Source organism: Parus major, chromosome 8 (genome assembly GCF_001522545.3).
Source record: "Parus major isolate Abel chromosome 8, Parus_major1.1, whole genome shotgun sequence".
Classification (NCBI taxonomy): Eukaryota; Metazoa; Chordata; class Aves; order Passeriformes; family Paridae; genus Parus; species Parus major.
In genome coordinates this window covers 27,276,889-27,302,303 of record NC_031777.1, presented here as the reverse complement: position 1 = coordinate 27,302,303, position 25,415 = coordinate 27,276,889, and the positions used below count along the sequence as shown (strand labels likewise).

The window sequence follows — 25,415 nt, the reverse complement described above, 5'->3', positions numbered from 1 at the left end:
AATGTTGTCATTTAAAGAAAGAATAGAGAAAAATATATATATAACAGAATGGCTAATTAAATTAAAACACCTTTGATTAAGAAAAATAAAATGATGCCCTTATGGTGTTGTAAGCCCAGCTGGTAACTAAGCACAAAAAGAGACGATTCCAGATGAAACCAGGACAACCCATAAAACAAAGCTGAGTTGTAGCTTTCTCACAAGTGTGATGGCAATTAATAAATTAAAATATACATGTGTAATACTTGGAAAAGAAAGTGAATATGAAGTTATTGCTGAATATTGTTTACACCTTAGATTTGCCTTCATCTTTATTTTTCCGTGCTTTTGATTTTGTGTATGTTGTGAGAATGAGGATATAGTTCTGTAGACTTTCAGATTTTACTGTTGCTTTCCAGTAAGCTGCAAAAGTTATCCTTGAAATATTTTATTTCCAAGGCAGATCTTGAAAATCCGTTGCTTTGGTTGTTGAAATTATGAACTGACATGGATTTCAGCAAAAAGAGCATATGAGCAATTTTGTGTTAACTGAGTCTTTTAATCTCTTATGTATATTATTTAACAACTAATGATGAACATTTAATGGTGTTGCAACTTTTCTCACAGTGGAAGCCTTCACTTGAATCCTTCCCCAGTTTCTGGCTTCCCCTCTTCATAGAAGTGATGAGAATGATCAAATTAGAAAATTACATTGTGAAAGTAGAAAGTTAATTTGAAATGATTCTATAGAATTATGGGCTTGAAAGTCCTTGGGCAATCACAGAGGTAAGATCAAGGACCATGCCAGAGGCTCACTAAGATGCTCTTACAACAACTTCAGTGAAGCAGCATATTAGCAATGGGTAGGTGTTCCTGTGGTCCAAGTGCAAGACTGAAAGTTCTTAATCTCTGACCTGTAAATTTAGCTGATTTCTTATCTTTTCCCACCATACAGAGAATTATTAATTGACTATCCCTTTATGCTGACAGGATCGTAGCACGTCTGGAGAATGGAATAAATAAAAAAAAGTAGTAAAAGTTCTATAATGCCATTGTGCTGCAAGGGATTAGAGACAAAAAGATAGAAGATACACAGGAGAAGCTGGATAAAATTAGGGTGGTTAGTGCGGAGAGTAGGAAAGATAAAACAGGTGCTTCCTGCCAAAAATGAAACAAGAAGTGAAACCTGAAGAGGAATGAAATTTATGTTACAAAAAAAGAGATACCTGCCTCATGGAACTCGCTGTTGCAAACTAGAAAGTGCTGAAAAATTCCTTGTTAATAATGGACACTTATTCTGAATACCTGAATAGCCTAATTAATATGGTTTGGTTTTCTTCAAGGTACAAAATCCTGTGCAGTCCCATCCAGAGGAGCCTTCCTGAGTGGGACTTTTGCACATCTACTGAGGGAATTGAAAGGCAGAAGGTGTGTGAGGCAGGGAGGCAGAGATGGGGAGCTGTCAGTGTTTACATTCTGGGTCTCATTTAGATGTTAAACATTAAAAGGTGCCCTTTCCCTTCCCACATTGTGCACAAGCTGACTGTGCTGGAGCTGGGAGAAGCACAGGATAGAGGTGCAGGCAGGGAAGCAGCAGCCTGTGGTTAAGTGGGATGCTCATCCTTGTCCTGTGCACTCAGTGTGAGGAGAGGAGCAGCCAGCAGCAGCACAGGGATTGTGTTTTCCAGGTGTTACTTCCCTGTTACAGCTTGTTTTAAACCAAAAGATGCCAGTTCCAGGATAGGAGCCTCTGCAGTTCTCAGGGAAGTCATTATTCCATGTATTTGAAAATCCAGGGGAGTTCACCTCGGCGCTCCCGCACCTTCCAGCGAGCACGTGTGGCTTTTTTTTGAGATGTCTCATTACCGGTCTCTTCTCCTGTGCCATCATTTTCATTAGGCAGCATTGTTGGAGGGAGCTCTCAAGGCTGAGCTCTGATTTCAGCACGCCCGTCAGGACACGCGGGAGAGCGGCGGAGGGAGCCTGGCGTGGAGTCTGGCACCAGGACCAGAGGCACAGAATGACTTCCAGGAGTTATCCTTGTATCCCCACACAGAATCACTGGTAACAAGCTGGCCTGAAAATCCTGTTTGTCAACACAAGTGAACAGGCCCTGAGAGGTTCCTGCTGCTTCCCTCATGGGACAAGTACGGCTTTAGCGCTCACAAGAAAGCTTTGAGACGTAAGAAGAAGTAAAATCATCCTTCTGAGACATAAGAAGAAGTAAAGTCGTCCTTCTAGAGTGTTCAATTTTGCTGTATTATTCAAAATATGAACTTGTAGAGAATAATAATACCCTGTCTGCCCTTGCTGAGAGCAGGTGCCCTGGTATAAATGAGCTCATGTTTCTGCAGCCTTTCTTAAGGCTGAGGAATTCTGGAATGACAGCACTAACACAAACAGTGTTAAAGTCTGCTTTGTTCTTCTGATGAGGTGGTGCATTTATTTAACTCAGCTTCAAGGTAAAAAAGCTTAATCCCTACAAGCTGTTGTAGCAAAAGCCCCAAAGTGGGTAATTCTCATGTGACAGGCCAGCCTGCAGAGGTTGCTGCCACCCTGGAATTTCTCTGAGCCATAATTAGGAAAAACTGAGTTAATGCTGCTTTGTAGACTGGGGTTGAGCAATGCATCTGGTGCTGAGTTTGGGGCTGTCATAGTTACCCAGCCCCTCTGTAAGCTTGGAAATCATCACTTTGGTGATTGACACTTGAATGTACAGAGGGATCAGGATCTGCTGCATTTATTAAATGAAGCTGATTTGTCTTCCTGCATCAGCAACTTAAAACTTTCTGTTTCTTGAGATCATTGGATTGGGAAGAACTTTGAGTCCAGCCCCTCACACTGATAATTATGCATAATAAATGCAGTGTTTATCACAGTCTGTTTCTCCAGGTTGCTGCAGGTGTACAGAGCTCTCAGTACTGCTTATGTGTAACTCCAGTGGAAGGTGAGAAGTTAACATCTTAAAAGATCTTTCTTTCCCTTCCACACCTGCCTCTAATTTGCATGGCAATTGAGGAAAAGTTAGTCTTAATGAAAATAAATGTTCTGTTTCTAATTTTTGTCTCTTCCTGGAAGATGCAGGCAGGAGGGGGCTGACATCTTTGTCATATAGAGGAAAACCCAGCTGGTTTGTGGTGTGTTATTTGAAATGTCCAGGGTCATTAGTCTTGGTTGCCTTTTAAATGATCAAATTGAAGGTGGCTGTATTTAGGGCCATTGTTGTAGTGATGTTGTTGTTAATGGGGGTTTTGGATGGGTTTGGTGGGACACATGGTTAAGTGTTCCAATCTCAGAGGCCCTGCTTGTCCCACAAAAAAGTTTTTTGGAGTTTGAACTGCTGATAGCTGAGCTCCAGGAGGAGGTGTTCACATCTCCAGCTGTTTCACTGGAGCAGATCTGTAATGGAAGGCAGGTGATTTTGGGGTACTCGTGGGTGAGAAGGTGGCTGGTTTTCGGGAGGGGGAACCCATGGAGATGAAATCCCTGCACTGCCCAAGCTGCAGCAGGAGCTGCCCTCAATCCCTGCCCCACAGGCAGGACGAGCTGTGGGGAGAGCTGCTGGCAGAGGGGCAACAGGGGAGACAATTGGAAAAAGGCTTAAATTAATCAGGCACAGCAGCCCTGAGCTGAAGGGCCAGATCCTGTGCCTGGTACATGCAATGAGCTCCTATTTCTGTCTGTAGCTTTGGAGAAAACAATGTTGGCATCAGAGATGTGAGCAGAAAGCTGCCTTTTCATCCCTCCTGCGTGTAATATTTGACAGTTTTTTCCTCCTCTCTCTTTTATATCCACTGTTTGTTTCTTTTCCCTCTTTGAAGACTTTTCCATTGAATTTAAAACCTCAAGATTTAAACTGTATGGAGACATAATTATGTCTCTTCCTCTTTACTTAATTTTGCTACTTGTTAACTGTATAAAATTAGGGATGACACTTTTTCCTGGGCAGGGTTGTAAGTGACATATTTTCATATGAAAAAAGGGGGAAAAAGGAGGAGTATTTTCAATAGAATAACTTGACTTATTTCAATAAAAGTAGGCAGGTGGTGTGTTTAATACGTTAACCCCTGTTCTATGGATTTGTTTTACAGCCCTTCTGTCTTGAGATGGTAAAAGACTGGAAGGGAATTAAGGAGACCAAAGAAAGTCCCTTGACATTTTTATGTGCTGAAGTAACAGGCAGGCAATCTTGCTTTATACAATGCTGTCTTCCTGGGTAGAACAATTAGTGTTAATGTGGTAATGATAATTGTTTCTGTAAATTATTCTTAATTAACTATTTATGTAATAAGACACTTAAGGATCTGTATTTAACAATTTTGAGGGTTTTTTTTTTCCCCTGCTAATTGGCTTCCATATATATGTCTTTCCTGAGCTAGTGATCATTATTAGCTGTGTGACATTCAGGCTTAAAATTTGGTATAGATGATCCTTAATTAACACAAAATGGTGCATAAATGATCAAGAAACAGGTGGGTTCCTTCCTTTAGCTGTGTTGTAATTGCAAAGTGCTGCTTTTTCAGGGAAGTTACCAAGCTCTGAGACAGATCCCAGCTTGTGGGGCCACTGTTCCTACCCAGAATCATCACCCCAGACGTTCAGCAGGTGCCTCTCAGATGTTAAACTTTATTATGTGCCAGATGTGGAAGTGCCTCTTTGGGAATCTTCTGTATCCAACTGAGGAGATAAGAGAGGGAAGTAGAAAAGTGTTTGAGACAAGAGCTTCAGGGCAGTCAGTTTGTGGTATTTAAGCAAGGGAGAGAGTAAAAATGGGTGATCTCCTGCCTCATTTGCTGCTGCCTGATATATTTTGAAGGGGTTTTGGAACAAGGTAAGGGAGGGGGAATAGCCTGCTCTGCCATGTGCTCTTTAATTAGTTCCTGTTGTTCTGGTTTGGGCTTTCTTCATCTTGAAAATGTCACCTGCTGCCCTGCTCTTTCCTCGTGGTTTTTTTTTCACTTGCCTCTGTGTGAAGGATATACCAATATTTTATGTACATAATTGGTCTAAGTTCTATATACTGGCTAATATAAAGTGCACATTCTCCTTTTTACGGTGGTTTATGTTTATTGCACTCTCTGCATTGCTTTATGTGCACAGTGTGCTTATGGAGTGTGTGGTGCAGACAGAGAGATGTTGTGTTCCATTCTTAGCATCATTAGTGCTGTTTTCTTCACCAATTTTCATCAAGCTATAGTTTAATTTAATTCTTTTTTTTTTGTAAAGCAGCTCTTATTGGTTGGATTTCCCTTCTGTTGCTTTTAAAACCACCAGTGTCTCAAAACAGTGAGAACTTAAGTATTTTTAGCTTTATTTTTCTTTATTTTGACATGTTCTGAGCATCCTAGGATTTCTGTAATACAGCCAATCAGTTAAAGCCAAATACTGATAGCTTTACAAGTTAATTAGCACCTCAGTTCATCAGCACTCACACTCAAATTAATACTGGAGTAAGCATCTCAGGATCTCATCTCCCATTTGCATTTAGTGAAGGTGATTTTGCAATATGTTAATTTTTATTGTGCGCAGAGCCTGTTTAATTTTTTGGTGCTCTTATTTTTTGACCTATTTAAACTTGGGGTCTAAAACCTTAGAGGAATTGGCTTGTTTGAGCTTGTGTGAAGAATATGGAAAATTCAGTCCATTGCTAGGATTTATTGTGATTAAACAGCACCGACTCATTATTTCCCTTCAGTCCCTTGGAAGGTTTTTTTGACTATTTTGGGTTTAAGTGTTTGCAGCTTAGGGCTCTTGATGTGAATAAAAGGGACTATTAGACTAAAGTAGGAAAAATAACTTTAACCTAATCAAGCCCTAGTTGTCTGAATTAGTAACACCTACAATAATTAAGATACTCTGCGGAAGTAATAAGCTAATCATGTTCAATAATAAGGAATAATCATCATATTCAATCCATTGCATCTTTACATTTTTCACGACACAGCCTTTTATTTCAAAGACTGAAAGACATGGTGGGAAGAAATTTTTACACTTGTGGTGAACTGGGGTGTGTATGAGAACAAATAATTGGAACTTGAGAGGCTCGGTATTTTGGGAAGAGTACAGATAATTACTGTTTACTGTTGTCTCCTCAGCTGCAGCGTACCAAGAACAAGTAGCTCATTGCAATTACTCCTTCTTTAGAGAAGGTTACTGGGAGAACACTCCATCAAGGGTAGTTTGCTGCTGCAGAAGACTTTATCCAAGTGCTGTGGGAAGCCAGAAGCTTTTTGGTGGTCTTGCTGCTGCAGGGTCAGAGAAGGAGAATCCTTGCTCTGCTGGCTAAAAATCCCCACTCTAAGGAAACATCCCAAATAGCAGCACGGGGATTTGGAGTGTATTAAAAGAGGAAGTCAGGGCTGTGTCTCTCAGGAGCACTGCTGGTGTGGGTTTTGGATTTCAGGAGTATTCTTCAGGGGTTCTAGCCATGTACTGCACCGTTGTGTCTTCCTTTGGCGTTCTCAGGGCAGCAGCAGATGAGATCTGAGTTTGTGGGAGATGGGAGAGATTGATTGGCTGCCTGCTGGAGTAGAGACTTTTATCAAAATTTATTGAACAGGATACAGGTAAATGTTTCTTTCTTTTAATCAAGGTTGATTAAATTACAATCAGAAAGATGCCCCTGCTCCCTCAGGCACATCACAACCTTGTTATCATCTCAAATTCATCCAGCCTTTCAAGAGGGGGTTTTATTAGCGGTTCCTAATCCCCAGGTAATTACTGTACGCCAAGAGATATTTGTAGAGAACATTTTGGGTAGGGGAAAGGGGTTCACAAGAAATCACGGGCCTGAATAAATTCTCTGGTGCTCTGTGACACAAGTTCTGCTCAGATTTCCCTGGCTCCAGGCACAGCCACCTGAACCCTCCTGGGCTGTGCCCCTTTCCTGGGCACAGAGAAAGTGTTCCTCCTTTTTTTCCCAGCACCAGCACTGCAGGAAAAGGGGATGATTTGGATGATTGGCGCCGCTGCCCTTTTATAAAACAGCTTCATGATTGCACGAGGTAGGAAACTCAGCAGGATCATTAATTCCTTAAGGTTTCCACTTTTTTTTTCACTGCTGCCGCCTCCAGAAAAAGGTTCCTGTTTCTGAGCTTTCTGTATTTCAGAAATCAGCAGATTTTGTGGGGAACTTTTATGACAGTGGCAGTAAAACAAAAGCAAGCAATCAAACCTAGACTGTTTTATATACTTTGGTATTGTTTACTTGCTAATATAGTGCTCCCTAAAAAGCAGACTATTTGCTCACACCTATTCCAGTTTTAAAGGAAAATGCCTTCACCACTGCAAACAGAGAAATTAATCATAACTGGCTTGTTCTACAAAACACACTCTCAGCGATGGGAAAGGTCTGATTTTTTTTTTATTTAATTTTTCCTCCTCAAATAAGGAAACTTAAATTACTTAAGGGACTACTTAGCTTCCACTGGTGCAATTAGATTAACATAGGAGGAATTTTGATTTGTTTCCAGAAATGAATATATGTTTCTAGGTCAGTAACTCTATTTAGAACAAAAGATCTTGAGGTTTTTTTCCAAAATAAATCCAAATGTAGTGTTTGCTAGGCTGCTCTCCATTTGAATTTCAGTTTAATCTTCATCTTATATTATTCCCCTTTTCTTGAGAAGTGTAAAAGTGTTAAAGAGTTCAGAAGAAATACATGAATTGGGAAAGAGAGGGAAGGATAATAAAACTATGAAGTCAGTCACCCTGAACCACTACCATAAGCCAGAGAGAGGGACAGGGATGCTCACTAAGGGTAAAATACAATTCAGAGCAGCAGAACTGAAAGTTAACAGTGAAGCCACGAAAGGTAGGATGATATTGAATAACTGGGCAACAAAAACAGATCCAATTCAATGTTGATAACATAAAACAATCCATAGAGAGGCAAAATAGTAATACACGACTCCCTTTCAGTGAACCAAACCCAGATTTCTGGATTTGACCCCTTGTACGCAGTCTGGAGGAATGTATCATATATATATATATATATATATATCAATGTTATCAATTAAAACAAAATGAAATGTACATTGTGTTGCAGTCTCTGTGGGTCTGGTTTGGTCATTTTTTGGCTGACAAACCTTATAACAGAACTATTAAAACATGACCTTTGGTAAAACAAAAAATGAAAGAATTGAGCCTCTCTTCAAATATTCGGGATGCCAGGTGAGACTGAGAACTAACTAATGTTACTTGTGGAAAAGTAGCCTCTAGCAAACTCTGAAATGTAAATTTGGAGGAAGTTGTATGTATCTATGCTGGTTAAAAATGAGCTTCCCCATTAGATGTCCAGTATAATACACCTTTTTCTTGAGCTGCCCAGGGGGGTGTGTGGTAAATGTTGGTTAAAAAACAACCTTAACCCCTAAAAATGCCCTAACTCTTCCTTCTCCCTCAAGAATCCCTTGCTCCGTTCTTAAACACCAGATCAGGATCCGATCTGGGCTTACCTGTGGAATCTGCTGCCCTTCACAGCCACTTTAGGCTGCCAAGATTTATGACTAAGGTAATAACCCCTCAGTATCTGAATTTACAGCCTGATAGTTAATTACTCTCTGTCTGCCACGTGCTGTAGTTCACATGTAAACAGTGCTTGGAAAGGAAAATAATCCTCCACAGCAGAGTTGGGCATATCCTGAGGGCCATTTCCATCTCAGGAGTGGGATGCTCTGCTCTCATGTTTCAGCTTCTTGGAGGGTTTTAAAACATGACCTGCTGTATCTAAACGTGCTTTATCTCCATTGCCAGTAATGCTCATGCAATGTAGTCTCAATATTAACCTGGAATACAGTTTAGGCTCTTTTTGTAGTCATGGTTGATTTTGTGAACCTTTTCCCTTGCTGGTGATGTCAGCAGAATGTCTCTACTGAATTATGGTTATTTAATCAAGGTCTGTGTGTTATTATACAGGTCCCTTCATTCGGCTTCGTCCTGAAAAAGTGACTAAAATTTTTCTGATTGCAGTGGAATGGAGTGAATCCATAAAATCCAGTTGTGCATCCTGCACCTCTGTCTGGTGTCATGCAGATGTGGAACAGGAGGTCCATGTCCAGCAGGCCTTGCTGCTGGAAGCCAAAGAGATTTTCTGTATCAGTAACAAAGGAACACACAATTCAGAGCCCATTTCACCAACTCTGATGCATCTTTTTTAGTGGATCCTGCAGATGTTAGCTTTAAAACATCTGTTTCTCCTGGTGTTTCTATCTTCAACATCTTGAATCACACTTGAGCTGGTGCTGCAGCACCAGCCTGGGACCACCAGACTTGCTGGTTTAGAAATTACATCTGGTTTTATTCCAAATTATGGTTTTGTCCAGCTGTCTTTTAAAACCATCCCTGTGAGTTGCTAGGATACATTTCTAAAAGTGGAAACCGTGTTTACACCGCTTCAGTGTGAAAAATCTTTGTGTATCACTCACTTCTTTGCCAAGGCTTCATTACAAGGCACTGCTGAAGTTCACCAAGCTCTCCAAATTGTCATACAATCCTGTTTCTTTGTTTGTGGTAATCAGAGAAATGCATGGCTGATTAAATGAATCCTGTTTTGTCTGCTATTATTAACTCCTCTGCTGAGCAGTGGCATTATTCAGACGGATGTTGAGTCAGCTCAATCCTGACCAAGGCCAGTCCTGCACGTGTGGGTTCTGCTGTGAGCTGGAACAGCTCCTTTTTGTGCATCCTCCAGCCCTCAGAGCATCTCTCTGACCTCCTCTGGACTGTCTCCATTACCTTCTTATGTTGAGGGCCTGGAGTTGGGAATCAAATCACCTGAAACAAAATCAAACCCACTCGTTTTCCTGAGGAAAGTATCGAGGTTTTAGGCAAGGAACTTGAAGTTTGTGCAAGTGAAGGCTGGGCAGCAGACACCACCAAAAGTCTGTGTCAGAGTTCACCCAAGTTCTGCATGATTTTTAACTTCTGCTTGCCAAAATTGATCCCAAGGACGAAGCTGTCCTCATCTTACAACATCTGCTGTAACCTGCCTTGTCTTACATTGGTAATTTTTCTAAAATGTGAAGGGGTTTTGACGTAACAGTAGTCTCCTTACTATAAAATCTATACAATAGAAATATATTTTAACACCTGAATTTATATTTTGATCAGCCACTTCAGGCTCTGTGTTGATGCTTTTAATTTTAAATAGGGTTTTTGTGGGGGGCATCACGTAGGAGGGTGACTGAAGAAAGAACTGGCATTTAAACCTTGGAAGAATTTTTCTTAAATGGCAGTTCTGAGATTCGACTCGTTAGCCACCATTGTGATTCTTTCAAACCAGCCCAACAGGCCTTGAAATAAATGCAGATGATCAACAATCAGATTACACTGAATGCCCACAGACTCTACCAGAAAGGTCTAAGGGAAAACAATTACAGATGAAACAAAACATAGCATTTAAATCCCTGCATGAGAAGCAGCCACACAAAGGAAACACAGATTGTGGTTTAATTACCCAGGTGGAAGAATGTTTAGAAAATTAATATTAGGACACTGGCAACTGAAAGCATTTAAAAGTGTTAATGCCCCCACTTTTCTTGCCTTTGATTAAAAGGGTCACTGACAGAACATAGTTCAGTGCAGACATAGGAGTGATGGCTGCAGTGATTTTGTGCAGTTCCTGCAGGTGTCAGAAGACTGAGGGCTCAAAAGCAGTGCATAGCTTCTTAAAATGGTCTCCAGAAACACAAATTTTCATTTAAAAGTTTATTAAAGGAGCTGCATGGTTGGTGAATTTCATCCTCTCATGATTTTTTCGGGTGCAGCCATTCTAGCTCGGGTGTATCAAGGCCACCTGATGGTTTGGTCATGCACAGAGGTGTCACCCAAAGGTTTAAATGCTCTCAGTTGTTCAGGGAAGACTTCTAAATGGATGAAGTGCAAAGCCATTCCTTCCATTCCGTCCTGGAAGTAAAAAACCTTGGAGAAAGACACACATAAGCTGTTACAGGTGACTGAGGAGGAGAACCTGTGCATGGCCTCTGTGGTTTTTGCACCTCACTGTGGGCATTGCTGAGTGCTGGCTCTTCATTTTCACTTTCCAGTCTGGTGCTGGAATGGCCTGAAATAAAACACAGTAAAGACAAGAATTAGGCTCATCATTTTTTGCCTCAGGAATGATGGTACTGTACCATTTCAGTCATACCTTCTGGCAGTATATTAAAAGATGAAGTGTAGGCTTAGACAACATTTAATTGGGGAGGAAAGTTAAAAGATTTTACTTCTGCCAAGCCTCTTTTGGGTATATTTAATAGGGATATGGTGGGTAAGATGCAGAATCTGACATGTGGGTGGTGATAAAAGCAAGGACTGGTAAAAGCAAGAGAAATCCACAGGTAATCTGAATGCTGCAGCAAGGTCAGTGCAGTGAAGGAAATGGAGATCCTGAAGACCTTTTCTTTGCTTGAAATAGCACTTAAAACCTTGGAGTTGCTCTTGAATTTAGGTGATCAATTGGTCAGAGCTGGGCTTGGCAGGGTCATGAGGTGATTCCCAGAGAAGCTGTGGCTGCCCCATCCCTTGAAGTGTCCAAGGCCAGGTTGGACAGGGCTTGGAGCAACCTGGGATAGTGGAAGATAGCAGATGAGTTGATTGCATGAATTTATGATTTTTTCCATCTTTCTGGTATTGCAGGAGTGTTGCCTGCAGCTTGGAGTCGTTCTTGATGTCTCCCTGGAAGGAGTTAGATCTTGTGGAGAATGTGGACAATGACATCCATTGTAAATCCATCCCCCTTTCCTCCTGGTAGTCCCTTTGTTTTGATGGCAAGACTCCTGTGCACTGAGGGACCAGAGCAGCCTGGTTTCTTTGGTTTTTCTGTTGATCTAAGCTCTAAGGAAAGACAGGGCTCAAGTGTGGCCTCCCTCAGCACATCCATCCATAGGATGGTTCTCTTCTATTGAACCATCTATTTTCTTCTGCCTGGTAAAGTGAAAAATTCATAATATAGGTGAGACTTGACTGAAATTGGCCCAAAGGTTGACATGTTAATCCAGGGAGGAGCAGGCACAAGAAGGGAGGCTGGGGGTTTCCATTGCTCTGCACATTCCCACATAACACCCAGGGAGTGTCTGGCTGTTTTCCTCTCACTTCCTTGAGAAACCAGACTAAAAATAACAGCAAATAGGAAATGAAAACAATTCTGTTACTACATGGTACATTGCAAGGAAAAAACATTCTCCACGTCTCTGGATTAGCAGAATGTTTGAAGCTGGGATAACCCAGTTGTTAACAACCATAATTTAGATGTGGGTTGTTTTTTTTTTTCCTTCACATAAATATGACTTATTTGAAGTACGTTGAATTAGAAAACTCATGAATAAATATTTTGACATAATCAGAATTATATGGCTGGAAATTGACCTACTTTGCATGACAGATGCTTGAGAATCCCCCAGCTAATAGCAAACTAACCTGGCATAGCAATGCCCGATCTTATAATATTCTAAGCTGCATACAGACATTAAATTATTAGATTGTTGGGGTTTTTGCACGGAGATTAGACACAGTCAATTTTGTTTGTAAATGAGTAAGTTATAGGCAAGTTATTGAGGAGGCATTGGGGTGCAGTCCAGAGAAGGATTCCTGCATCATTTGATCAGCATTTTCAGCGTGGTCTCCAAAAATCTGTTAGAGGTAGAAACAGCCAGCAAAGCTTGATGATATCAGCAGCCAAATAATGAGTGCATTACACCAGATAGACAGGTCTTTTCAGAAGATAAGCACAACTGCAAGAGGAATAATAATGTTTTAAAAATCTGGTAATATTTTGATGGTGTAAATAGAACCCACTTTTCCCCCTGCAGCTGCTCCTTACGCCGGAGTTGATTTCAGCAAACTGATTTTATCTGCGTGTCCTTTCAGTTAATATGACAAGGATTTTCTACAGGTTAAGTTAGCAGAGAACTCTGACCTTGGGAAAAGAATCTTCTCAGTTTAGGTTTATATGGATTCTTATTAAAAAATCATCTTCCTTTATTATTTTAACAAACAAAGGTGAAGAAACGTTTTAGGTGCTTATTGCACAGAATAGAGTTTTCAAGCTTCATAAGTTTTTGTTGTTCAGTCCTAGCACAAGTAATAATAGTGATTTTATTTGAAAAAGTATTATGCTCTTTATTTTTAGTGGGGGAAAAGTACCTTTTTCATGGCTCAGTTTCAGCAAAGATAACCCTACTTTTATTTAATCCATGCAATGAAAAATAGTAACAGACTCCATTTTAGCCCTTTATTCACTTCCTGTTTGTTTTCTCTGTTTTCAAAGAATCTCTGCAGATGAAGTCGACTTTGTTCAGACTTTTTTTCTCAAGGTCTTCAGGGGAATGTTTTGCTCTCTTCTAATGAGCACTTGTTAGCACAAAGGTAGTAAAATCACGTGTATAATATTGGCAGATCTGTTCTCTTCCAAGCCTGAAGCAGGGCCAGGCTGAGACACAGCTCCTACCCTCTATCTTGATTTGCTCCAGCTGCTTAAAACTTCCTGGAATGAGGTTAAACTGTCCCTTTAGCATCCTTATTTCTTCCAAAAAGGATGCAGTTCAGTCATCCTTGCAGTGCCCAGCTGCCAGACACAGCATTGTGGGCTGCAAGCAGAGACACCTTCAGGTACTGCTCAGCTGGGGATGGAGCTCCTCCTTTCAGGGCATGAAGGCATCCCTTGAAATGAGAGTCCTGTTTGCAGGACACTGATTTGCTGCTGAATTTGGATTCTTTGGAAGCTTCATTAAAAGGGCAAGACTCAGAGGTGATTACTTGGGTTAGTCACAGTCACTGCTTTAGGAGTTTCTCTCTGGCTTGCAGTGTTTGGAGGAGGGTTGTGTCCTGCTTCTTCACACATCCCACTGGCTTTTGGGACTCAAACATGGTCACTTGTGTCCTGACAGCTCAAACCATCTATCAATAGCTGAAAATGACTCCCAAGTTTTCCCAGCTGGGGAAAGTTTCCTTTCTTTCCTTTCCTCTTGACTCAGAGTTAGCTGGTGGGATTTGCTGGTTTGTTTTTATTGTATTTCATTACTTTCCCACCAATTCACTCTCAGTTTCCTGAGCTCCAACCCAAACACTTTGGCTCCTTGATGCCTGATCAGTTCCAGGAGCAGAGGAGCTCTCCTGATATGCTGATCCTCCGTGGCTTTGTGCACACCAGAGATGTGCAAACCCCAATTTCTTACCTCTGGAATTCGCTCTGGCACAGGGGTGTTTTACTTCTTGTCAGCAGTTTGCCCAAGGGTGACTGCCAGCAGTAGTCTTTTCATTCCTGCCTCCTGCTGCCACTTTGACAATAGGAATGGCAGCAGGAGGCAAAAATGAAAGGACCAGATTGAAAGAAGCACTTTGCCACTGTTGTAATTTTGAAATTGATGGCGTTTTTTAGCCCAAAGTCTCCGGAAAAAAAGCTGCTTTCCTTTTTGCCTCCTATTGTTTTTCCAGCAGGGAGGGACATTCTGTGATGTTGCAGAGGCAGTGGGAAGCCAAAATGAAAATAATTTTCTTCCTGAAACATTGGATAACAAAATGTGAACAATTTCAGCAGGGAAAGAATGGTTTGGATATTTTTGGGGGTTTTTTTTATTGAGTGCCATGTCGTGAATACTGGTATTTCCATTTGACTACAGAAAGTAAATAGCAGCTGCTTTTCTTATTGAGTTAATGTGACCTTAGGATAATTCCTAAACACCTATTTACTGTGGGGTTTTTTTTTTTAGCCTGACACTTTCATTTATCCCTTTTTCTGCATGACAACAGGTGTTGTAAGGTGGGTGTATCATTCACTTCTGAGGCCAAGTGCTGCCTTTAATGCCATGCCCTTGGAGCCAGCTTTGTGAGGCAGAAACTTACAGGTCTGCACATTCCACAGGTGTGTTTTACACCAATATTATCAGAACTACTGATAATCCAGATGTGAATGTCTGGGCCACTCATCCCATAGGAAGAAAGATGAGGATTGTTCTGCAGTTGCTTTGATGTTTTCTGCTGGAGTCTTTGCTCAGTGGGGTCTGAAGTGGTTCTGGGGTTTAAGTGACACAGGATGTGGGGTTGGGGAGCTTTAAAGCTTCAAGAGTGACCTTCACCTTCTCTCCCAGAAGATCAAGTTCTGTGATTTAGGTGAGATTTTATTTGCACCGGAGGAGGAAATCAGTGAAGGCTCAGAAGCATCAGTGGAGGATCATCCCCAGACTGTGCAGTTTGCTGATATTCCCATCCTGATGTGACGCACGTTGTGCAGAGCACTGACATCAGCCTTCAGCAGAATGAGCTCCTGCACTGCCAAAGGGGATGGCTGGGAGGGGAGAGGTGGCCCTGGCACCATCCAGAGTGCTGCAAAGCTCCATTTCTGTGCCTGCACACAGCACTGCTGCGGGGGGCACCACAGTGCTGACAGGAGAGGCTGAAGTGTAGATCAATGAATGGCTTTATCCTCCTGCTTTAGCTGTTACAGGCTATTGCTCTTGTCTTTGGGGACTTCAGTGGCTGTAATTAGTTATCTTCAATGGAAAGATTTTTTTTCTCTTATTGAACGTGTGAGAAATTTGGGAATGTTAATCAGCAGAGCATAACCTTTTCTTAACTTGCTCTTTTTATAGTCCTGGGGAATTAACATTTATCTTGGGGCAGCCCAGGAACCTGGTATTTGTCTGAAATGAACTGATTCTCCACCCTTTCTCTTTCTTTATACATAACAAAAAATAAACTCTTTGGTAGGCTCATCAACAGAATATATTTTGTAGGCTTTGAAGTGTAAATTGTGAATTTGTGTGTCTCAACATGACTTTTGGGTGCCACATGTAAACACATGCGTGTGTCTGTGTCCTGGATTAGTGGAAGTCTAATTAACATTATTCTTGAAAACTGCATACCTAAAGCCACATATAGGGAGACACATAAAAGCAGCTTGATTTTTTTTTTTTTTTTCACGAGTTCTGAGCTCTTACAGTTCTTGTAGGATTAAAGAGGAATCAGGGAGATCCAGGAACTCTGCAGATCTTGTTGCATGTTCACATACCAAAATAATTAATTAGATGCTTATCTTTAAATGAGCAGTATTCCTTGTGTTGGCTGATTTTCCACCTTCTTTAAGGTGCTATGGTGGAGCTTGGAAGGCAAAGCAATTCTGCCTGACATTCCTCTGCCCCAACAAGTTCAGATTTGGTTGGGAAATGACACATTCTAGGGTTATTTAGCAGCCCCTTTGGCCTGGGCTCCTCCCCTTGCTGCTTTGGAAGTAGTGTTTGAGACTAAAAACAGATTTTTGGCAGCAGGTGGTATCAGCTGAGTGCCCCCTTGGGACTGTTTTGCTCGGGTATGTGAGTACAGCTGTAACAGGTCCTTTGGTTTTCAGAGTGCTTGGGCTTTTTCCATGCCCCATCCAAATGCAGTGCACATATAAATGCAAATCCAGGATCACTGTAACATCAGTTACCTTTTCTTAGCTGGTTTTAGCTCAGAAACAACTGATCTCATACTGACACCCTGGCAAGCAGGTAGGGAATGGAACAGCTGATGACCCTGTTTTCCCAAGGGCTTTGTGTACTTGACATTTTGATTTCTGTTTGATTTAAACATTTACCCAAGCCTTGAAACACTAGGTGAGCAAAGATTGCTAAACTATCTTCTGTCTCCTAAGAGGAGAGTCCACAAATACCTGTCTTTGCCCTTCCCCTCTGGGTGGCCAGAAAATATCATTTTAATTCTCTAACAGCAGGAAAAGGACTGCCAAGTTTCCCTGGTTTCACTTCTGGTCATTCCCTGGGGCTTGCTGAACAAGGTTAGTATCCTAAAATGAAGTTTTATTGCAGGGTCTCATTTCACTTTAAATCAATGTAGAATTTGGAATTTCAGCTGCTTCTGCACACAGCCTGCAAAAGGCTCCTTTACAAAATGACTTTCAAAGATTTATGAAGACTTGCATGATACAGAGGCTGAAAGCAAGTTTAATTACATTCAGCTTTTGGTCATTTCTGTGTCTGAAGATGTGCCCATATTCTGTCATCTCAAAAACCATCTAAGAAAATAAAATTGATCAGTGAGCCTTCTGGCTAAAAGGAAAATGAGTTCTTTGTCATCTGCCTATGGAGCCTGGGTGCTCAATCACTGCCTTCTCCCGGGTACTCGGCCCAGACTCTCCATCACTGAGATTTGTCCCAAGTTTTAATCAAACATTATTTTATACTGAGGCCTCATCTGTAAATAGCAGAGCCCTTCTCTTGGCATACTCAAACAGACTTCACTGTAGTATAAAGAAATAATTTAATCCAGTCCATGCAACCGTTTTGCTTTGGAGTTGGTAAAACGTGCATCGTGTTCATCTTGCATTTGGTGTTTAAGGATAAAAACTTGGCAAGTGCAGTTGCTGTCACCTGATAAACAAGATCTCTGCTTATAAAACTCATCAAGGACAGCAAATAATATGGGAACATCTTATTTCCTTACAGAGGAGACTTGGTTCTAGGAGTGGGGCTGTGTAGGTGCCTTCTCAGTAATTCTCAGGCTAATAATGCCGGAAGCCATAAAATCTCTCTGTTTGAGGCTGAACAATTGGGGAGTACTGCTGAGATGATGGTTTGAATGATGATTGAGTTTTCCTGGAGAGCCTTTATCTGTGCTTAAAATTGGAGGTAATGTTTTTAAATTAAACCATAATAGGAGGAAGTTGAGCCTTCGGAGTGGTTTCTGTGCCCCCTCTTCATGTGGTTTATCATTTTCTGTGGAAGTATTCTCAATCTTTTTGTTCAGAGCAAATTGTGTTGCTGTCGAAACGGGGCATTAAAAGCACCCCAGAACAACACCTTGCAGACTTTTTCAGATTTCCTGTCAATTGATGAAAGGAGAAGTTTGCACTCAAGTTGTGCCCATATGCTGTAACCAGGCTTTTGTACAGGCACTTACATAGAAAGAGGTGCTTGTCCCTCACAAAATTTTAACATGGTTTTTAGGGTGGTGTCCCCTTAAACAGGTTGTATTTCACATCAGTAGGTTTTTTCAGCTAGGGATTAGCCTTCATCACTGAAATAAAGTGTGAAATCCAAAGTATGTCCTCGTTTAAAGTACAGCAGGTCTTGATGTTGTGAGCAAATCGTGCTGTGACTGTGCTCTGGTCACTTGAGATGAAGAATTGAAATTAAACCCTCAAGTATCTGTTCTTTTCAAAGAAAAAAAAAAATTAAAATTGCTAATTGTAAGAAACTCATTTGAGAAGTATTGGTAGAGGAAGAGAATGCTAGTGCTGTCACCAGAAGTTAAATTTTGAGCACACAGCCTGTTAGGTATAATGTGGTTTCTTTTCTGAAATGTTATGTTAAAAGAGGAAAAATATTTTATTTTTCTGTGGTAGATCTGTGGATGCCCACAAGAGGATTGGGCAGTTGTGCTCATAAAGACAGTGATGAATCACCCAGCAACTCCAAGTTTCCTAGTTCTAGGAGAAAATCTCAAAAATTAGATTAACAGATGCCAGAAGCATCTGAGAACTTGTGGGGAGCTCTCAGTTTTAAAACCCCAAATAAGCATTGTGTACTGAACTTTTTCATGGTTATGAAGAAAGAATTGCTGGGTTTGTGGCATCATGATCCATCCCTTTGTGTGATGGATCATTTTGAGCCTTCTGTGTTGGTCCTGAGGTTCTGTGAAGGCACTGAGGAAAGTGTGCCATCAAAGGAGAGTAATCAGAGCTATCTTCATGATTCCTTTTAGCTCCTGCTGTACTGAATTGTACATTTAATTGCATGTGAGTATTTTCTCTTTTACACCTGCTTATGTACTTAGGGTTGTTTTTTTGTGTTTTTTTTTCTAGGGAAATCTGTAGTTGATTAAAATTGCTGTGAGTTTTCTTGGGATAATTGACACCAAATGAACCTGAGCATCATGTGTGTGTATATGTGCAAATAGATAAGATTATGCATGTATATATACGTATTTAGGTGCATATATATGCACAGCTAATGGGAAATACCTTTCACTTAGCAATTAATTTAGGAGTCTTCAGTCTGTGTGGCATCTTAGAGGTCATTCTGCACCACAGTGTTTTGTATTTTCCGCTGCGTTGATGCCATAAAAACCCATAAAAATGCTAATTGCCCCAGGAAGATGTAGGCTGTTTATAAGTGTGTATGGGATTGTTTTTCAGCCCTGTGATACAGAAGGAGGTGTTATTTCAGGTTTCTAATTTGAATGGATACAACTTTGACAGTTTATTAGTTAGAAAAGAAGAAGAAAAATAAAGACGGCGCTGTGTTGTTCTTCAGTGAATTGATTGCCAGGAGCATGTTATTGACTTTGGTGATAATATCATTATATATTTTACAGTCGTAAAATCAAGAAATTCAGATTATGCCCTGAGGGCTTCTCACATTTAAATAAAGGATATAGTCATTTCCAGGGTTATTGGTTTAGATTAGCGGGCGTTACGAGGAATGCTGAGTGTGTTGTGAGCAGGACAGAAAGAGCAACAGTGCTCTCACTGCAGCAGAGCTTTGCTTTATTTTGTTTTTCTGTTTATGAAATACACTCAGAACCCCTGGGAGGATGAGCAGCTCTAAACTTTAGCATATTAACACAGTGTTAGCTTGGTGTTCTGCAGGGCTGAGAGCTGAAGTCAAGTGTAATCCTTGGCTTGTACCAAGAGTGAGGATAAATGAGGGAACACTTGCTAAAACACCCAGAGCCTGGGAAGCAAACCTGGGGTGAGCTGCAGAATTCAGAGCAGTGTTAGAGCCAGATAACCTGACACAAACACATCTTTCCCTCTTGGTGACAAAGACAGGGGATGGTGCTGCCTTGGATGCAGCTTCCCAAGGAGCCTCAGTATCTGCTGCTGGGTACAGCCCTGGGAGCACCTCTGGAATTCAGCTCAGGCTGCTCCATCCTGGATCTTCCACAGTAGCTCCTCTCCCTCTTGGTCTGCTTGCCAGTCTCCCCTTGGGACTGAATGGACTTGAGGTACCTGGGTGGAGTGCTTGGGGTTTGGGTTTGGGGCTGTCTCCAGCTTGCTTGAGGGAATCTTGGTTTAATTAAAGTATAGTGCCTTGAATAAAAATGATTGACTGCATTACAAAGCTAGTTTATGACTTCTACGGTAGCTTTAGTGAGCTGGATAAAGCACCTTAATGCTGAACATGCTGCTCAGCCTCTCTCCACTTCAGATGGGAGCTTGGGAGCACATTGCATCACCCAGCTCTGGGGATTTACTGTTCTCTTCAAAGACTGAAAGTCCAAGTGCAGTGTCACAGCTCTGCAGCAAAGCTCATGTTTTCCTTCTCACAAAGAAGCAAGGGGTCCAACTGGAACACATATGGCTCTAGGGTGTGTGGTGACATCCACAAAAGTAGATAAAAATAAAATAATAACTCTTACATTTACATTTTGAGGGCTTCTGAGGATTATAAATCTATACACTGCAAACAAAACTTTGTCTGAATCAAGATCAGCACGTTTTCTAATTAAAAGAAATTTAATTTTTTAACTGAATTTGTAAGACTTCTTAGTGGCTTTTTAGTTTCTGTATTTTTTCTCAGTTTGTGGCATGAGAATCAAATCAATTTTAATGAATCAAATTAATTTTAATTTTGATAGTCTTGTTCCATTTTGGATTGTATATTGCTTGTGTTGACTTGGGAACAAATGCCTGGGTTATTTCTTAGGAAAATCTTTCTGCTTATGAAAAACAGACTATGAAAGCATTTTAGGGCAAACCATTGGAAAGCACCCATTGATCTCAGATAATTGTGATACAGACATTTAATTCAGGATCATTTTGGAGTGGTATAAAGGTACTGGTCCTCTGAAGAAGAACAGCTCTGGGGAGATTGCTCCCTGTGCAGGGCACAGGTGAACAGTGACAGTGAACATCAGCCACTTACCCAGAGTGATTTGGCATCTGTGCTGTTCTCTTGTCAAGAATTGCTGAAACAAGATTTCAGGAAGTGTGTTGTGGAGAAAGGAGTGCTTGTCATTAAACACTGGCTTCTAATTTTGCTGCAGAATATGGCCTAATAATGATCTCTGATCTCAAGCCTCAGTGTTCCATAAAACCTTCACAGGTGAGTGTCTCTCTTTGAACCATTGAGACATTACCTAACCCCAAGATGTGGCTTCACAGTATTGAAATAAAACTCAGCTCTGGCAGTAAGTGCATCCTTGTATCCAGAATAATTTTCCTTGCCAGAGGCTGGGACCCATCCAATGTGGTGGCAGGCAGGAGAGCCAGGCTTGATGGCAGAGCTCCACTGATAAAAGAAGCTGCAAAGGAGCAGAGCTTGTCTCTGCTTGTTACATGGAAGGAAAGATTCACCGCCCTGGGCGTGTTCCTGGCATGGGCACAGCTCTCTGGTTTAGTGGTTTAATGTTCCACTCACCCTCCTCTGAAGCCTAGGAAGAATTACAGCCTCCTCATTCAGGCATCTCTTATTTATGCAGTTTCAAATACAGCAAGAACCTTGTTCAAGAGCTGTCATTAAGAAACCCCACCCTTTTTTGTTTCAATGATGAGATGTTTATGACAGTCTGGACTATCTGCTTTCCAAAGCGTCCAGGGCTCCAGTGAAATATCACCCTCCCATAAATCTCACACACCTCATGGGTGCTGTAACATCAGCTGCACTCACAGTGGCACATGGTAATTTCCCAAGCAGGCAGGGAGTTTTCAGCACCAAAATTTGGGGATGAGGGTGAATTCAGATCAGAGGAGATGTGTGTGTGTGCAGAGGAATGATGACTTGCAGCTGGCTGATCCACATTGTGGGGCAGTGTGTGTGTGCACTCCGTGTGCTCTGCACGGGACATATGCTCTGGGGTTTCACGGATGAATTCGTAGTCTCCAGCAATCTGCAGCTTCCACCGTGGTTTCAAATATCTACATCATTTTCAGGCTGATGATTTTTCCCAGTCATTTATCCCAAAAGCACTTCATCCTGCTTAATCTGGGTCATAATTGACATGGGACTTGTGCCGAAGCAGACACGGCCGTAAGTTGTGTTTGAGTGGCTGGGATTTAGTTACATGCAGTAAAACATAGTAGAGGTTGAAATAAGTATAAATGTTAAAATAACAGATGAATGCAGGGTCACAGTCATGACTTGGACCCAGAAAAGACTCTTGAACACTTGACATGCTCCTGCTGTCAGCTCACAGCTGCCTTTGGCTCTGACGAAGGCGTAAAGTTGGAAGTTTCGGGTAAGGAAGCTGTTGGAGTTGGATCGTATTTATTGCAGATCAACAGGATGTCTTTGCAAGTATAAAAGACATATGGAAAAGTCCACTGTTATTGTTGTACTTTGTTGTGTCTCCAGATGTTTTCCCTCCTGCCCCGCTCCGGAGGCTGAAAGTGGGAAATGGATTTTCATTGTTTTTAGCTGATGGTGCCAACATCTGCCTTGACGTTTCCCTGGGGAATGATATTAGCACTGCTGAGAGTTTCTGATTCATCACTTGTGTCTCATTTGCTGTTTTTTTGGTTTTTTTTTAAATACAAGACAATGTAAGAGCATGAGGTTTCAGCCCAGCTCAGTTATTTTGAGGGGTGAGAAGAAATCAAGGGAAACGCTTGGGTGGCTGCTGAACTATCACAGCAGCACTTAGGAGCTGCCTTATTTTTAAAGGATTACAAATGAGGCTTTAAAACATTGCTCTGAGCTGATGTTTTTCATTGAAAGAAATAGTATTTGTGAGCTCAAACATACTTGAAGATCTCAAAATGCTTAAAATAGCTTTGTTTTCTTAATATACATTTATTCCATCATTAGTTCACGGTGCTTTACTCTGAGGGGAGGGGAACCAAATTAATACCTTCATTTGGAAATGCTCTTTAGTGGTCATGTTGGCTCATAATGGTATTGTAAAGACTTAATTCCATAGTTTAGATCCTAACTTGCTGATCAACTTGATATGTGTGTAAATTAGGAAATTTGGCCAAAGTGTTGACTGCTAATGAAGGTGCTTTTATTAATAGAAATGCAAAACAAAATAGCATTTTTTCCCAAAGCTTCTGTACTTCTTATCAATAAAAGCTGTACAGTATCAGATTATATTAACCTTAATATAATGATAAAATGTATTACATTAATGGTATTATTTTGTTTTTAGTGCTTAAATCTGACCTTTTAAATAGGAATGAGCTCTGAAGAAAGTTTGGGCTAGAATTCTCAAATGGAGACTAAGACTAGATCCTGACCTGTGATTTTTTATATCACATTGTGCTTTTATTCTCTTACATCAGCTGGAAGAATCTGTGACCAGAGGCCTTAGGTGGCAATAGTGTAAATTTTACCAATTTCTGTTCATGTTTAGGGAAGGTTTTTTTTGAGAAATCTGTTGGGCCCAAGAAATTGAAAATTGTGCAATATCTCACTGTTTCGCCTGCTTCTTTGTGCTTTGGCTGTTGTTTGTTTGGTTGCAGTTATTTACAGCTCACTGCTGGGTTTTTTTTGAGATCCTAGCAAGAAATTCCACAGGCAGCTGCAAAATATATGTTTAATCAATTTTAGGAAGACTGATTCCCTAACTAACATATTTCTTCCAGCTGAGACACGGTAGAAAATGTTCTGCAGATACTCGGGGAAGCGGGGGGAAGGTTTTCCTGACAAAGATGTCTTTTTTGTGGTGTCATAGTCATGTGGTTCAGGTAGTTTAGGCACATTGGTGTCATGGTTTAACCTCAGCTGACAACAAAGCACTGTGCAGGTACTCACTATAGTTTATATACAGCTACTACTACTACTACTACTGCTACTACTACTACTACTACTGTTGTAATGAAAATAAAATAGCAGAAAAAAGAGAGAACTAAAAACCAAGCATTTTTATTAAGAAATATGTTTTTGACCTTTTTTTAAACTTCTCAGGATGAGCCTGTGAGAGCAGCCTTTGCCACTTACGTTGTTTCTATGTTTATGTGCAAAAAGAGTAGAACAAGGAGTTTTAAAGCATCAATATTCTATAGATAAACAATACAATTTGGTATTTGGTATTTGGTTTTCCACCTTTCAAATGTTAATAGTGTAAACATTGCTTAGATGAGTCATTTTGTAAGGAAATAGTAGCATCTTTCTGTTAGAGTTTTGTCTGCAAAACACAGAATTCTCCTGTGTATTGGGATTAAAACAACTCAAACAGATCACAAGTTTTCAGATCCACGAGCTGTGATTCAGGTTTATCTCCTACTTCTGTAAACCTAATTTGTGTGCTGGAGATTTTGTATGGCAACAGTTCCACTGCGAATTCCTCTGGGGTAGTGAGACCAAAAGCTTTTATCGAACGAGCATTTCCTTCTAATTCCACTGCAATGTTTGGAGTTAGATGTGATTTGGCCCTTGGTTGTGTTCCTTCACTCGTTTCCCTTTGCACTCCTGTAAACATCCTCGTGTCCATGTTGTCTCTGCAGGTCAGGATCGCAGCGAAGCCACTTTGATAAAGAGGTTCAAAGGCGACGGTGTCCGGTACAAGGCCAAGCTGATTGGGATAGATGAGGTTTCTGCTGCCCGAGGGGACAAGTTATGCCAGGACTCCATGATGAAGCTCAAGGTGCAGTGAAACTTTTCAATGTTACAGTCAAACAGAGCAAATTCCAGCTTCAGCTTGCACTCGTTCTCCTTTCATGATACTGAGCCTTAGTCTGGTTAATTATGTATTGAAATCAGTCAATTTTGCATGAACTCCTGCCTGGTATTGCTTATCCTGGTTTAATTTTAATACATTATCTCTGAGTTCTGTAGTTACTCTGTGATTGACACCACTGCAATTTGTCCACAAATTACAAACAACACACTGCAAATTGAATAATTTTATTATGTAAAAGGAGAAGTAAACGACTGTGGAGGAAAATGGGATATCAGAGCATTTTCTATGACATTTCTAATCAACGACAGCACTGCCTCTGGCTGCTGGCTCCTGTGAGTGACGGGTGTAGGCAGCCAGATTTTGGGGAGCTGGTGTCCTCACTGGGAGGAGAAAGTCTTGCAGCAGCAGTGGCAGGGCTGATGTGTTACAAAATCAGGCAGTGCACTGAGAGGATGGGGCATGAGAACATAGAGGAGTCCCTGGAGTTTTGGGGATGAAATGGAGCTGTGACAGATTTGGGTGTCAGGTTGGAGTGTAGACAGAGTCTGAGCTACCAGTGGTGTCAAGGGTGGGCTCTCTGGACCTGCCAGACATCTCTCTATGGCCCAATCTCTCACAGCATGAGGGTTCTTGTAGGAATCATCCTGTCCCTCACCCTGGGACATGTGGAGGAGCTTGAGTCACTGGGAAGGAAGGTTGTGTTTTCCTGGAGTGCACTACTGGCTATTTACTTCCCACCTCCCCTCTGCATTGCAGGGTTACAAACCAGGTCTGGCAGCAAACCCTCTGCTGCTTTTTCCCTTTTATTTCCCTCCCAACCCTGTCCCCAGCCCAGACAGCTGATGGATTTTCCACTGCTGGCTTTTTCAGGAGGAGAAATCACTAAA

General features: G+C 41.2%; 1 protein-coding gene across 14 annotated transcripts in view; it reads left to right on the top strand.

Moving 5' to 3' along the window:
* Positions 1-25,415, top strand: part of DAB1 (DAB adaptor protein 1) — a 208,927-nt gene that overhangs the window by 127,213 nt on the left and 56,299 nt on the right. For all 14 annotated transcript variants that reach the window (XM_015636289.2, XM_015636288.3, XM_033516546.1 and 11 more), the window contains exon 3: positions 24,353-24,492. In XM_015636289.2, the coding sequence (XP_015491775.1) occupies positions 24,353-24,492 (140 nt within the window). The remainder of the gene's footprint in view (positions 1-24,352; positions 24,493-25,415) is intronic.